The sequence below is a fragment of the Micropterus salmoides genome, unplaced genomic scaffold (assembly GCF_014851395.1).
Source record: "Micropterus salmoides isolate LMB-PRFRI ecotype aquatic unplaced genomic scaffold, ASM1485139v1 Ms_hic_scaffold_20, whole genome shotgun sequence".
Taxonomy (NCBI): domain Eukaryota; kingdom Metazoa; phylum Chordata; class Actinopteri; order Centrarchiformes; family Centrarchidae; genus Micropterus; species Micropterus salmoides.
In genome coordinates, this window is record NW_024041151.1 from 27,318,286 (window position 1) to 27,331,233 (window position 12,948).

Sequence of the window (12,948 nt, forward strand, 5' to 3'; positions counted from 1 at the left end):
CTGTTCAAGGCATCTGTTGGTTTCCATTTAATTCAGTACAGGGTGTCCCCCAGGAAATCGCTTAGTGGAGGTGGTAAGTGCTCTCAAAGTGGCAAAGATACATTAACATCATTAAGTAATGCTGAACAGACACTTCAAATCAGTCTACTCTTAATCTGCATTACCACCCAACAATAATGTAACTTTGGCAAAAACATTATGCAGAATTGATGTTAAACGCTCATGGTCTATAATAATGAACTTAGAGTCTGAGTTGTGGTATGCAAGCCAATTGCTGCCTTGAAATGTTAGAGAAATGCATCCAAAAATCTACAACTCCCCAGCATGTATACATGATTTGTACTCTGAGCTCAGTCTTGCAAACACACAGGCCTATTGAGGGAAATGTCAGTAACTTTGGGATGGACCGATATGCTTTTTTCCGGGCCGATACTGATTATTAGTAACCAATTAGACGTGTGTGTATTCTTGGTGTCAAATTTAGAATAACACAAACTCCAACACAACTTTGAAAATAACGAGATTAAAGTTAATTGTCATGTTCATTGTTCATAAATAGTAAATTTAAATGAATTGGATATCCATCCCAGAGATGGACTTGTTAACTATGAGTGATGAATTATCATAAACATTGTCTTTACCTGCTGCAATTTATATTGTATTAATTTTATATTGTTGGGATTTTATTGATACATTCATTGGTTCTGTTATCTATACTCTTATTGGTTTTTCATTACATAATTGCCTTTTAAAAATGTTTAATAAGGAATATGTTAAACTATATTCCTGACCTCAAAATAGTTTAGAAAGAAGAGCGCAGACATCGCTATTAGTCCATCCTCATATCATCCTCCTCCCTCTTCTGCTGCTGGTAGAGAGGAGCTGGATTGTCTCAAGCAGTTGAGTTTGCAAGGAGTTGCTAAATTTTAAGGTACAAAGCATCTCAGCTAAACAAAGATCTCATTTTAGCTTTTTTATAACAAACTAGCTATTAGCCAAGCTAGCGGTGGATGAGACAGAGCAGATTATAATATCGCTTTGTACACGTTCCTGCTTGTTGTACTGATGCCGTAACAGCCTTTTACTAGTACTGCTGGTTTTGCTGCACTTATTGTAACGGGCGTAATTAGGGTCAACTTGTGTAAGCTACACTGATCTCCTCCGCTGTTCCTACCGTGTGTGCGCAGAGCTCTGCTGAGACAGGAGGGGAAGGGCTGCAGCGTGATGGCTCGCTCCTTCTATTTACTACTTCTACACCATGTTCAGTGTTAGGCTATTGCTCGTGACTTGTAACCAATCAGCTAGTACTATGGGCGGGACATTGCTCCAGCGCACAGAGTGGTGACTACAGACGGAGAGAAGCAGCTGCATCATCACACATTCACTTATTATATCGGCTATCTATTTTTAAAATGACCGATGCAGATTATTGGAAAAATGCTGAATATTGGCCAGGCTGATTTTTGGTCAACCCCTACTTTTCAGTTATTTTAAATCTTCACTTAAATTGGGTGTATATTCAAAAATAACTTAATTAAATATAGCTCCTTTCATGAGACCCAAGGAATCTTTACACATAACTGCAGAGACTGAACAATAAGTTATTTAGGGTTAAATGCCTTTGTAAAGAGGTGGGTTTTTAGAAGGTTTTTGAAAGAGTCCAGAGAGGGAGCATTGTGGATCTCTGTGGGGATGAGTTCCAGAGGGTGGGGGCTGTGACGCCGAAGGCTCTGTCCCCAGAAGTCTGCAGTCTGGTGTGGGGGACGGAGAGCAGGCCCTTGTCGGTGGACCACAGGTTCCGGGAGGTGGTGTAGGGATAGAAAAGGTCCAGTAAGTACAAGCAGTGGCATGGAGGGAGATTTTAGGTGAGGAGTAGGATTTTGTAGTTGATGCGGAATTTGACCAGGAGCCAGTGAAGCTGAGGATTGGGGTGATGTGCTGCCACGGCCTACTTCGTGTGAGAACCCTGGCAGCTGAGTTCTAGACATATTGTGGCCTGTCCAGGACCTTGCTGGGTACCCCATACAGGACACCATTACAGTAGTCCAAGCGGGAGGTGGTGGAAGCATGGATGAGTGACTCTGCCACAGAGTCTGAGAGTAATCAAAGTCTGGAGATATCTTTGAGGTGGTAGAAAGCAGATTAGGTAATGAGTTTGACATGTGACTGGAAGGAAAGGGTGGAGTCCAAAATGACACCAAGGTTGTGGACTTTGTGGGATGGGGAGATGGAGTAACCATCCACTTTGAGGAGTAAATCACCTACCCTCTGGAGCAGCGGCTTGGGAGCCACTACCATTAGCTCTGTTTTGCTGCTGTTTGGCTCGAGTAGATTGGATGACATCCAGGTTTATATTTCATTCAGACAGTGTCAACAAGTGACAGAGGGGGAAGCCGAGTGGATGGTTTGGTGCTGATATACAGCTGTGTCATCAGCATAGCAGTGGAAACTGAGACCATGGTGATATCTGACCGAGAGGGAGCATGTAAATGGTGAAAAGGAGGGGTCCAAGCTCTGAGCCTTGAGACACATCTTGTTTGACTGAGGCCGGGGGGGAGCTATAGTCTCTAAAGGTGATGAACCTGTTCCCTATTGGAGAGAGATGACTGGAGCCAGGAGACTGCTGAACCGGTGAGGCCAACACATTCAAAAAGAGGGCTGAGAAGGACAGTGAGAAACTGTCAAAGGCTGCTGAGAGATCTAGAAGAATGAGGATACTATGTCCAGAATCAGCAGCAACGAGAAGGTCATTATTGATTTTGATGAGGGCGGTCTCAGTGCACTGGTGTGCTCTGAAGCCAGATTGAATGGGTTCATAGAGATCATAGTGGTAGTATTCAGGGAACAACAGGTGTTTATTTCATGAGTGTGTCTTTTTTTTTTTTTTTTTTTTAAGAAATACAGTAAGTTTAGTGTTGTTCTATAATCCACATTTCCCCAGAATGTCTCTCTACTAAATCCTCTTGTTAATATTGACTTGATTATTTAGACCGCCAACAGTTGAGCATTTTCCCATATTTGTTTTTGTTGATGAATGGAACAGATTATCAAAATTTAACAATTTTTGTCAATCAGCTAATTGAATAATCAACTAAAAGTTTAAACGCTTGGGCTTTATCAGACCTCTGAAACCACTTACAAAAGTTATCTGCAGTAGAGTGTGAATAAAATGTAAAGTACTGAAGGCTGGCATCAAATGCTGGTACAGATTTGTTTCATCAGGCTTCTCTTAGCTAAATCAAAAGTTAAACATGTTTATGAAACATCACATTTCATAAACATTTCATTTAAAAGTATAGCTTTGGCGCTGAAACTCAGGAAACTATAGCTGTTCATGTAAATTACAAAACAAACATGGTTGGCTGGATGAATAGATGGGGTGGGGAGCAAAAGGAACTGCCAGAAAAGTTGACTGATGTTTGTCTCTCCCTGCGGGCGAGTAGATCAGTTATCCTGGCTCTTCGCGTATATTTAATGGCCCGGGGGGGGGGGATATTTCTCAAATATAAATTGTAATTAATTCAAGCAACAGAGAAGCGATTTTATTTTCTTAAAACAACAAAACATTTTTGTATTCCCTGTTGGTCTTTGACACTTTGTTCACTGGGAGGCTGCTGAGTGTAGTTTTGTTGCCCAGTCCACGCTGCTCCCGGCTATCATTCCCTGCTATTCCCTGTATTGGTGTAAACACAAATAATCCCCAGGTGCTCCGAGCTCCCACTCTGGGCACAGTCAGCTATGACCACCAGTTGCAACATTAACTGAGCTAATCAGATAGGCGAACGCCACTTAAGTAGGCTGGAGCACATTTAACTTTAAGACACCCCACAGTTACAATGTTGCATTTAGACACAGCATAGGACGTTCTCAGCTGACTTCTGATGTAGACAGAGCAACAGTCAATCTTGGCCAATCAGCTAGCCTGACATAGATTTTTACTGGCCCCTGGGCCGGCAGGCCACTGCTTATGTTGAAACAAGGTTTGAGAACCCTGCTGCACCCTTAAGCTACTTCTTTGGCTGACACGTTGATTTGTTTTTGGTCAACAAAGGACTAAGCAGCCACTTATTTGCAATGGTCTCTATGATCACCCTGTCTTTCTCCAGCTCAGTCAGCATTAAATGTATGTCAGCAGCAGTGAGCAGTAGCTCAGGCTGAAGTGATGAGTCAGGATTTTTACTGTTGATGTGAACTGTTTCCTTCATGTAACAACTCATGATGATGACTGGTGTGTGCACTTCTGGCTTTATATTTTTGTGCTTTTTCAGCACAACTGGAGCATGTAGTTTAAAAGTACAAGACACTAAATACTGTGAGAGGTAACACCATGGTGAATGGGTAATTGCGTCATGGAATGACATGTAATTATAAGACATTCTTATGGAATTATGCAGGTTGTTGCCTAAGTGTGGATGTAATGGTATAAGGATTAAACATGTAAACTGAAACCTGATACACTGGATGTCTCTAAAGGCAGGAGTGTGTGTGTGTGTGTGATTGTAATTTGATGTTGAACAGTTTATCCAATCAACCAAATAAACTACAGTACAGTGCAATCCTCCGATGTGGTAGTGAATTGTTGTTGTCATATCGCAGGGTTACGTTAAACAATTGTTTTCAGTGTTGTAGGTGAAACCAATGTCAGACACACAACAAGCACTTTGAATATTTTTATATGCATCATCAAATTCACTAATATGGATACCATTTTTAATGAATATTTGAAATGTTGTTCATCTTAGTCTCAAATATCCTAACCTGTCAAATTGGAACTCTAAATCATTATTAAATCAGTAACTACTAATTACGGAGTAATGGTTTAGTGGCATCTATTGGTGAGAGTTGTGATTGCAACAAATGACTCGCGCTCACCCCTCTAAAGCGTGGAGGAGAAGCTGCGGTGGTTAATACGCTCTTTTGGCTCTTATGCTAAATGATGTGTGGTCCTTTGTTTCTCTTCTTACTTCTAATAAACCAGACGGCGGCGGCTGCTGCTACTACTTGTTGTTCTTCTTTGTAAGTATTCAACATAGTTTGTCCGTTTGGGCTATTGCAGAAACATGGCGGCGAGACATGGTGACTTCCAGGTAAAGAGAACCTGTGGTGTATGTAGATAGAAATGGTTAATTTTAAGTTAATAAAAACATTAAGGTTCATTATGTAAGGTCTTTTTTTTATCCACCAGGTTTTATAGGGTGAATTGTGGCATATGTGAAATGTAGATTGCTTCTGTAGATCATTGAACAGGTTCCCAATGTTTCTGGCACCATGGTGAAAGTTTCATGTCTCAATTACAAATTTTTAAATTGGCCCAGTGTGTCTGGAAAGTCTGCATCATGATACAATCATAACAAGGTACTGGACAAGGTCCAAACTACATTATTAATGGGAAACTCTGATCAAAAGCTTTTAAAACTGTACTTCAATTAATGGCAATGATCATGATTTTTCCTGGCTCAAAATGAGTAAGCGGTGGTACCATCATGATCATGTGCACAACACATTTTAAGAGTTTTTTTAATAACTGAAGAAAATTCAAATATTAATAAAAATCAAGGTGTCCTGTTCAACATTAAATCAAATACAACATAAAAGCTAAAATGTTAATTAATACAGTTAACAAAGTTGTTTAAAATCAAATCAAACCGCTCTTGTGTTCATTTATAGCTCACAGGGGTCCTCTTGCAGTGTAGAATTCCTAAATATTGAATAATTTTTTCTTTGTAACTTTCTGTAGTGGTCCCAGTAATATTTGTTCAGGCATGTCACATTACAAGCTCTATTTGAGACTGAGAACATGACCACAAGTACTGTCATACTGAATATCTAATAGAGGTGCATAGAGCAGCGTTCACAAATGCATACTGCCTTTTGGAATAGCATTTCAAAACGCCTGCTGGCAATATAAACTATATTAAAACGCTGAACAACATGGAAAAGGGGTTTTGTTTCTTTTTTTTAGTGATTATTTTTGCTGTGTGGCAAGGACCTTTCCAGCGGAAACACAATCACTCTCTCAAAGCACGATTTTATACATCTTTTGTTTCAATAAGTTTCTGGTACCAGGGTACATCTTTTAATAAAAAAATTGGCTATTTAAAAAAAGTTATTAGTGGGCCTTTGTGTTTACGCTTTAAAAAAAAAAAAATGTTGTGGCCAGAAATGGTTTAACAGCTCGCTAAAGTAATGTGTTGGTGTAGGCCTGTCAAGTTTAAAATGGTATCTTGTAGCTGGAGTCTTTTTGTGGCTTAATTTAAAAAAATGTGGGATACCAAAGAAATAATGCTGGAATTAACAGATTCAACCGTACGTTACTGTACTTGACATCAAACGATGTTGTCTTCAAAAGAAAGAAGTGGTTTTCTTGGTCAGATGCTAAAGTGCGTGAGCATGCGAGCTTACAGCCGTGAGGAGCAGTGGTGCAAAACGCACATAGGCTGGCCGCCATAGTCTCTTTAATTAATGGGAAACACTGGGAGTTGTATTAATCTCAGATTTGAAGGAAACCTAATAGTTTACAAAAACTTGCATTATACTTGCAAAATTAGGAAATGAGTCCTTTCATGCCCCCTTTTTACTGTGTATTTAAACTTGTTCTCATTCGCTGATGGAACCCAGAACTATTTCCGTGTGTGCAATGACAAAGGATTTGAGCAACCAGTCCTCTACTATAGGCTATATGTTGCAAGTTTAAGTTGACAAGAGTGTTGAAATGATGGGCTTCAATGAAGTACCTGATCATCACAAAAGTTATCAAATGACAGGTTTCAACCTTTTCAATGTGAGGATTTGTAGGTTTTTAAATTTTTAGTGAAGGGTGGGGGGGAAATGAGCATCTGGAGGATATCGCCCTCCATATACAGGAATTTATTATGGGCAACAATATTTTATATTCTGGCATTTTTATATTTACAATACAACAAATTAATAAAAACCAGCATTAGTTGCAGTCCTCAGCCATGGTTGGCTTCAGCATCAGTTAGTAGTTGATGCAAATCAAACAGTTGGTTGGATCTTATCAGGAGGGAACGTGGTGAGCATGGTGAACTTTCTTACTATGTAGGGAAGCTTTCCTGAGCTGTGGAGGCGCTTGAAGAAATGTTTTGTGCTCCCTGTTATCTGTCTGTATGTTAGTGGTTATTTGTTAGATGGGTTGATGGGCTCATGTGTCCTAATTTAAAATGTAGGTAGGCTGTGATCCATTGTGCTGATTTGAAATGGTAATGTGGATAAGAGGTCAGCATACACTCTATTCTGTGGTGTAGGTACAGCTGCTGTAGTCTTGATTGAATGGAAGTCTGTTGGCTGTATTACCACCTCCCATGCTATGAAGTTTGTGGACTTGCATCATGTTTAGCCATAATTTCCTACAATACAAGGTGACAATTGTTTTGTCCGACCTACAGTCTAAAATCTAAACCTGGTCATGTTGCTGATATGATGGAGGATCCTAACGGGCCCACAGCTGCACAGTAGGACCATAGAGTTTATAACTTGCGCACAATTTCATTCATGCAGGTTTTCGCTCATGTGTTGCTGCTTTATTTAAGGCCTGAAGCTCCTCTGTTCAAATCAGATCGGTGGGGGGTGTTTCTCTCCCTTAAGGATCTGCTGACCCACTTAAAACAGTTTCATAATAGCGTTTCAGTAACTAAATGCAGCTTTTAGAGGCTTTTTCCATCCTGACAGAATAGAATTTTGGTGTAAACCCCTATAATCCTTTTGGCCCGAAAATGTGTTTTTTTTTTTTTTTTCCTTTCCAGCGCAACTTCATTTCTCAGTTGCACAGCGAGTCTGCTTGATCTGCAAGCTCTCCTGGGCTTCTGTCGTTGCTGTGTGCTCCATTTACCACCTGGGCAGACACACAGTCCAGACCGAGGCGTCAAGGTCAGACTGTTGGTGACGATTTCAGGTCTTAAAATAACGCCAGTACAACAGACTGCACACTACACTGTACAAACTACATTCTAGTATTCAGTCCTGAAATTTGTTTTTAAACAAATATTCAATTAACAGTCAAAACAGTACAACAAATCAATAATGAAAACCGGCGTTAGTCGCAGGCCTAGTTGACCAGGCAGTCAGTCATTGTTGGCCACAGCACAGTTGGCCATTAATGCAAGCCAACAGTTGGCTGGATCTTATTGGAAGGCAACATGTTGAGCATGGTGAACTTTCCTACTATGGAGGAAGCTCTTTCTGAGCTGTGGAGGTCTGCAGGTTGTTGGCACTGTTGGCTGTATAATTATCTCCTGCCATGCTGCACTCATATCAGGTGTAGCCAAGGTGACGTCTTCAATTGTTTTCAGATAAAGGCATCAAACTCAGATTGTTTAAGACCTGAAGTCGTCACAAACTCAAGTACGACGGACCACACACTACACTGCAGAAACTCTACTTTCTAGTATGACCTTGTGGAAAGTCTGGTTTCTACTTGTAGTTTCACTTCATTCAACAGCGCATGAGAACACTAAGTGTTGAGCAATCTGGGAACTGAATGCAGATACACGTAGGTCGCGTGACTCTACTCGGATGCAGTGACACTGCCTGCGCTTTCTCCCTCCTCAATTTTCTGTTTTAATCTTCACTCTCCTGCAACGGTTACTCTCTGTGCTCTAAATTAGGGCTGAATGATTTGAGGGGGAAAAAATGTAATTGCGATTTTCCTTCCACATATGAAATCTGCCACATTAAAATCAATGTCGCCATTTGCCTTTTGGTGAATTAAATTCTGTCCGCTTCTGCCGCAGGTTTGATACCAGATCTATAGTGAAAGCACTAGCGTGGCCTGGTCTGCAGTCCTCATGACTACAAACTGGTTCTGAACCCTTGCTGGTAGTCCCGTTTGCCTGCGTGTCTTGTTTTTCCCCACAAACAGGGCTAAACAATGCACACTAGTAATGGAGGATCGCCATTACCTGCAACGTTAGATCAGCATCGCAAGTCACGTCTTACGGTCTACCTGGTGCCAGAGTTTCCAACAGATTGTCTCTGGTCCCTTAACTGTGACGGGTAGTTGGGTGTTATTGTAGTGAACAGAGATGCTGACTTTGTTACTCATTTGGGTGAGATTTTAGTTCTAGGTGACTTCTATGTTCACCCGAAGAAGGCCTTTGATCCTCTAAAATATACCCACTCACTGCAGCGGTAACACCCTTGACTTGAGTCTATTACACCGGACAGGGGCCTGTCAACCTTATGGACCTTACAAGCTTTTGGTCCTGGTCCCTTTCCCTGCAGCAACAGACCCTTTTTTTTGTTTGTTTTATTTTGATCTTTGTTCTCCAGGAGGTTCAGCCTCTCCTTGTCTCTTTTCCTCTGTGTAGGTCTGTTCCTCTTTCCTATCTGTTAGAGTGGTGTGCTTGAGCTTTGCCTCTTGTGTGGTTGCCAGCCCTCTTTCCAGGCCTCTGTGGTGAAGAGTATGGTTGGGTGTCTACAAAATTGGCATCAGATGATGTCTACAATGAAACTTCAGGATGGATGATGGCATCGTCTATCTGCTCCAATCTTAATGGAGAGGAGTCAGCCTCCTCCCAGATGCACATTGTTATGCCAACAATTTATCTGAATATTATTCTGATTGTCCATTGCACGTCTGTCTGTCCTGGAAGAAGGATCCCTCCTCTGTCCTCCTTGAGGTTTCTTCCAATTTGTTTTCCCCCGTTAAGTTTTTCCTTATCTGAATTGGCTGTGTAAGGTTTGAGGGTGTTATCTGCCCAATCATTTTGTCAAATCAAAAGTTAATGTGGTTCTACATGGTTTTGGATAAGGGGGGGAGGGGGTGCTCAAACACCATCATTTGAGGAAGGTTGTCTCTCCTGTTGTGTTCATACAGCTATGTTGGTGATGCTGTTAAACTGGTTGTGATGTTAGAGGAACTACAGTAAGGTACTGTTGAAATTGTGACTAGTTGGTCATGTGGCAAGAAGAATCAATGTTGTATAGAAATCCAACATGTGGAGCTGGCCTGTCTCCAGAGTGGCTCAGTGGTGACTAAAATCTGCCGGCTAGTCCTGTTTAAAACAATTTGTTTTGAAATTACAGCACTGTAGGGAACTCTGTTAGGACTAAACAAAGAGCATTATCTCTAAACAGTAAATGATAACTGAAATCACTTTTTAGTTGTCCTCAACCCCCCCCCCTCTGTCTGTCTCTGCAGGTACTAAGACAGAATGTGAGGCCAGCCAGTTTCAGTGTGGAAACGGTCGCTGCATCCCGTCCGTCTGGCAGTGTGATGGAGACGAGGACTGCACCGACGGCAGTGATGAGAACTCCTGTGGTGAGATGGCGCGCGTGCACACACAGTAAAAAGTGTTTGCCCCCCTTCCTGATTTCTTTTGTTTTTGCATGGTTTTTCACAGTAAATGTTTCAGATCAAGCAGATGGAAATATTGGACAAAGATAACACAAGTAAACACAAAATGCAGTTTTTAAATTAGTGTTTTTTTTATTAAGGGGGAAGAAAATCCAAACCTACATGGCCCTGTGAAAAAGTGATTGCCAATTCAATTTCTCTAGCCACACCAGGCCTGATTACTGCCACCTGTCCTCAGACTAGAAATCATTTCAATAGGACTGCCTGACAAAGTGAAGGAGACCAAAACTAGCTAGTTAAGTAGACCAAAAAAGCTAGACATCATTGAGATGATCAATTGAGATTTATCAGTCTGAAAAAGGTTATAAAGCCATTTCTAAAGCTTTGGGACTCCAGTGAATCACAGTGAGAGCCATTATCCCCAAATGGCGAAAACATGGAACAGTGGTGAACCTTCCCACGAGTGGCCGGCTGACCCCAAGGGCGCAGCTACGACTCCATCCAAGAAGTCCAAAAAAACCCACAACAACCAAAGAACTGCAGGCTTCACTTGCCTCAGTTAAGGTCAGTGTTGATGACTCCACCATAAGAAAGAGCCTGGGCAAAAATCGCCTGCGTGGCAGAGTTCCAAGAGGAAAACCACTGCTGAGCAAAAAGAACAAATGCTTGTCACAGTTTTGCCAGAAAACTTCTTGATGATCCCCAAGACTTTTGGGGAAAATACTGTGTGGACTGACGAGACAAAAGTTGAACTTTTTGGAAGGGGGGTGTGTGTCCCATTCCTTCTGGCGTAAAAGTAACACAGCATTTCAGAAAAGGAACATCATCACCACAGTGAAATACGGTGGTGGTAGTGTGATGGTCTGGGGCTATTTTTGCTGTTTCACGACCTGAAAGACTTGCTGTGGTAAATGGAACCATGAATTCTGCGGTCTACCAAAAAAATCCTGAAGGAGAATGTCTGGCCATCTGTTCATGACCTCAAGCTGAAGCGCACTTGGGTTCTGCAGCAGGACAAGGATCCAAAATACACCAGCAAGTCCATCTGAATGTCTTAAGAAAAACAAATTGAAGACTTTGGAGTGGTCTAGTCAAAGTCCTGACCTGAATCCAAATGAGATGTTGTGGCATGACCTTTAAAAAAAAGCAGCTAAGGCTTGAAAACCCTACAATGAGGCTGAATTACAACAATTCTGTAAAGATGAGTAGGCTAAAGTTCCTCCCCAGCGCTGTAGAAGACTCATTGCCAGTTATTGCAAACGCTTCATTGCAGTTATTGCTGCTAAGGTTGGCCCAACCAGTTATTGGGTTTAAGGGCAATCACTTTTTCACACAGGGCCATATAGGTTTGGACTTTTTTCCCCACATAGTCATTTAAACTGCGTTTTGTGTTTAATTTATCTTTGTCTAATATTTCAATTTGTTTGATCTGAAACCTTTCAGTGTGACAAACATGCAAAAGAATTAATCCGTAAGGGGGCAAATGTATATTGGAGATAAAAAAAAATAAAAATACATCCTTATCCTTCGATGCTATAATAAATGCATTTTCGCTTTTGTTAACAACGCAAAAGGTATGACAATCCATGTTTGTTACTGTGTTCTGTTTGATTGCTCCTGTTCCACTATGTGGGCTCGAAATGTATTGTATTTACACTGCTAATGTGGCCTTTTGATGGAGTGTGGGCTAATGGATGGAAATCCATCTTGGTTACAATTAAGCATGTTTTTGTGCCAAAGTGAACAATCTGTAAATGGAGTCTGAGTCGTATCCTGAAAGGTCACCTCATATGGTGCCTGATAGACTCTCTGAAATATCTGCTGGAGGACTTTGTTACATCATTTATAAACCTTCTTGCACAAACTGAGAAACAGTTTCTCTTAGTAACATTAGTGTGTTGCGCACACGGTTATTACTTTTATCATACATATGCTGTACAGTTGTGTTTACAGACTAGTGATATGGTCAAACACAACACACTTCGCTTTTTCACATGTTTCTTGAGTATAAAGGGCCCCCAGACAGTATAGAATAGATGGCACATGTTCTCACGTCTTCACATAGATGTCACATGACATGCAGAACCCACAGTGATAGCTTGGCACCACCAGGAGCCTTCCCAGCATCTCTTGGGACCGAATGACCTGGTGATGGGAGGTAGTAGATGGAGCAGAGCTAAATATGGATACGACAGAGTGTGTGTGTCCAATACATTTCAGATCTTTCTCCATTTTCTTTTGTGCCTCATCTATCTGGGTCATATGAGACTGGGAGGGAGGAAGGAAAGAACAAGGGAAGGAAATGAGTGAGGAAAAGGAAGAAAGCAAAGACTGAGGGGGAGAGAAGAACAGATGATCATACTGCAGGGTGATATGGAGGGGAGAAAATCCTGTTATCCATAAGACCCCCCTTCAGATACAAATATACAGGATTTCCTGCAAGAAATTACTTGGCAAAGATGGTAACAGATTAATTGCTTGTCCTCGATTGGCTCACATTCTAAATCCAGTATAATGTACATTTCCACAGTAACATGTCTTGCAGATGTTTCAAAATAAAAGCCTACCAGGAATTAGGAGGGAGGGTTTATGCTCTTTGAGCTGCTGGAAGACTTTTAATGTGAAACATCTGC

The 12,948-nt window shown here is 41.3% G+C and overlaps 1 protein-coding gene across 2 annotated transcripts in view; it reads left to right on the plus strand.

Annotated features, from left to right (window-relative positions):
* Positions 1 to 12,948, plus strand: part of vldlr (very low density lipoprotein receptor) — a 58,403-nt gene that overhangs the window by 4,029 nt on the left and 41,426 nt on the right. For both annotated transcript variants that reach the window (XM_038733824.1, XM_038733825.1), the window contains exon 2: positions 10,160 to 10,279. In XM_038733824.1, the coding sequence (XP_038589752.1) occupies positions 10,160 to 10,279 (120 nt within the window). The remainder of the gene's footprint in view (positions 1 to 10,159; positions 10,280 to 12,948) is intronic.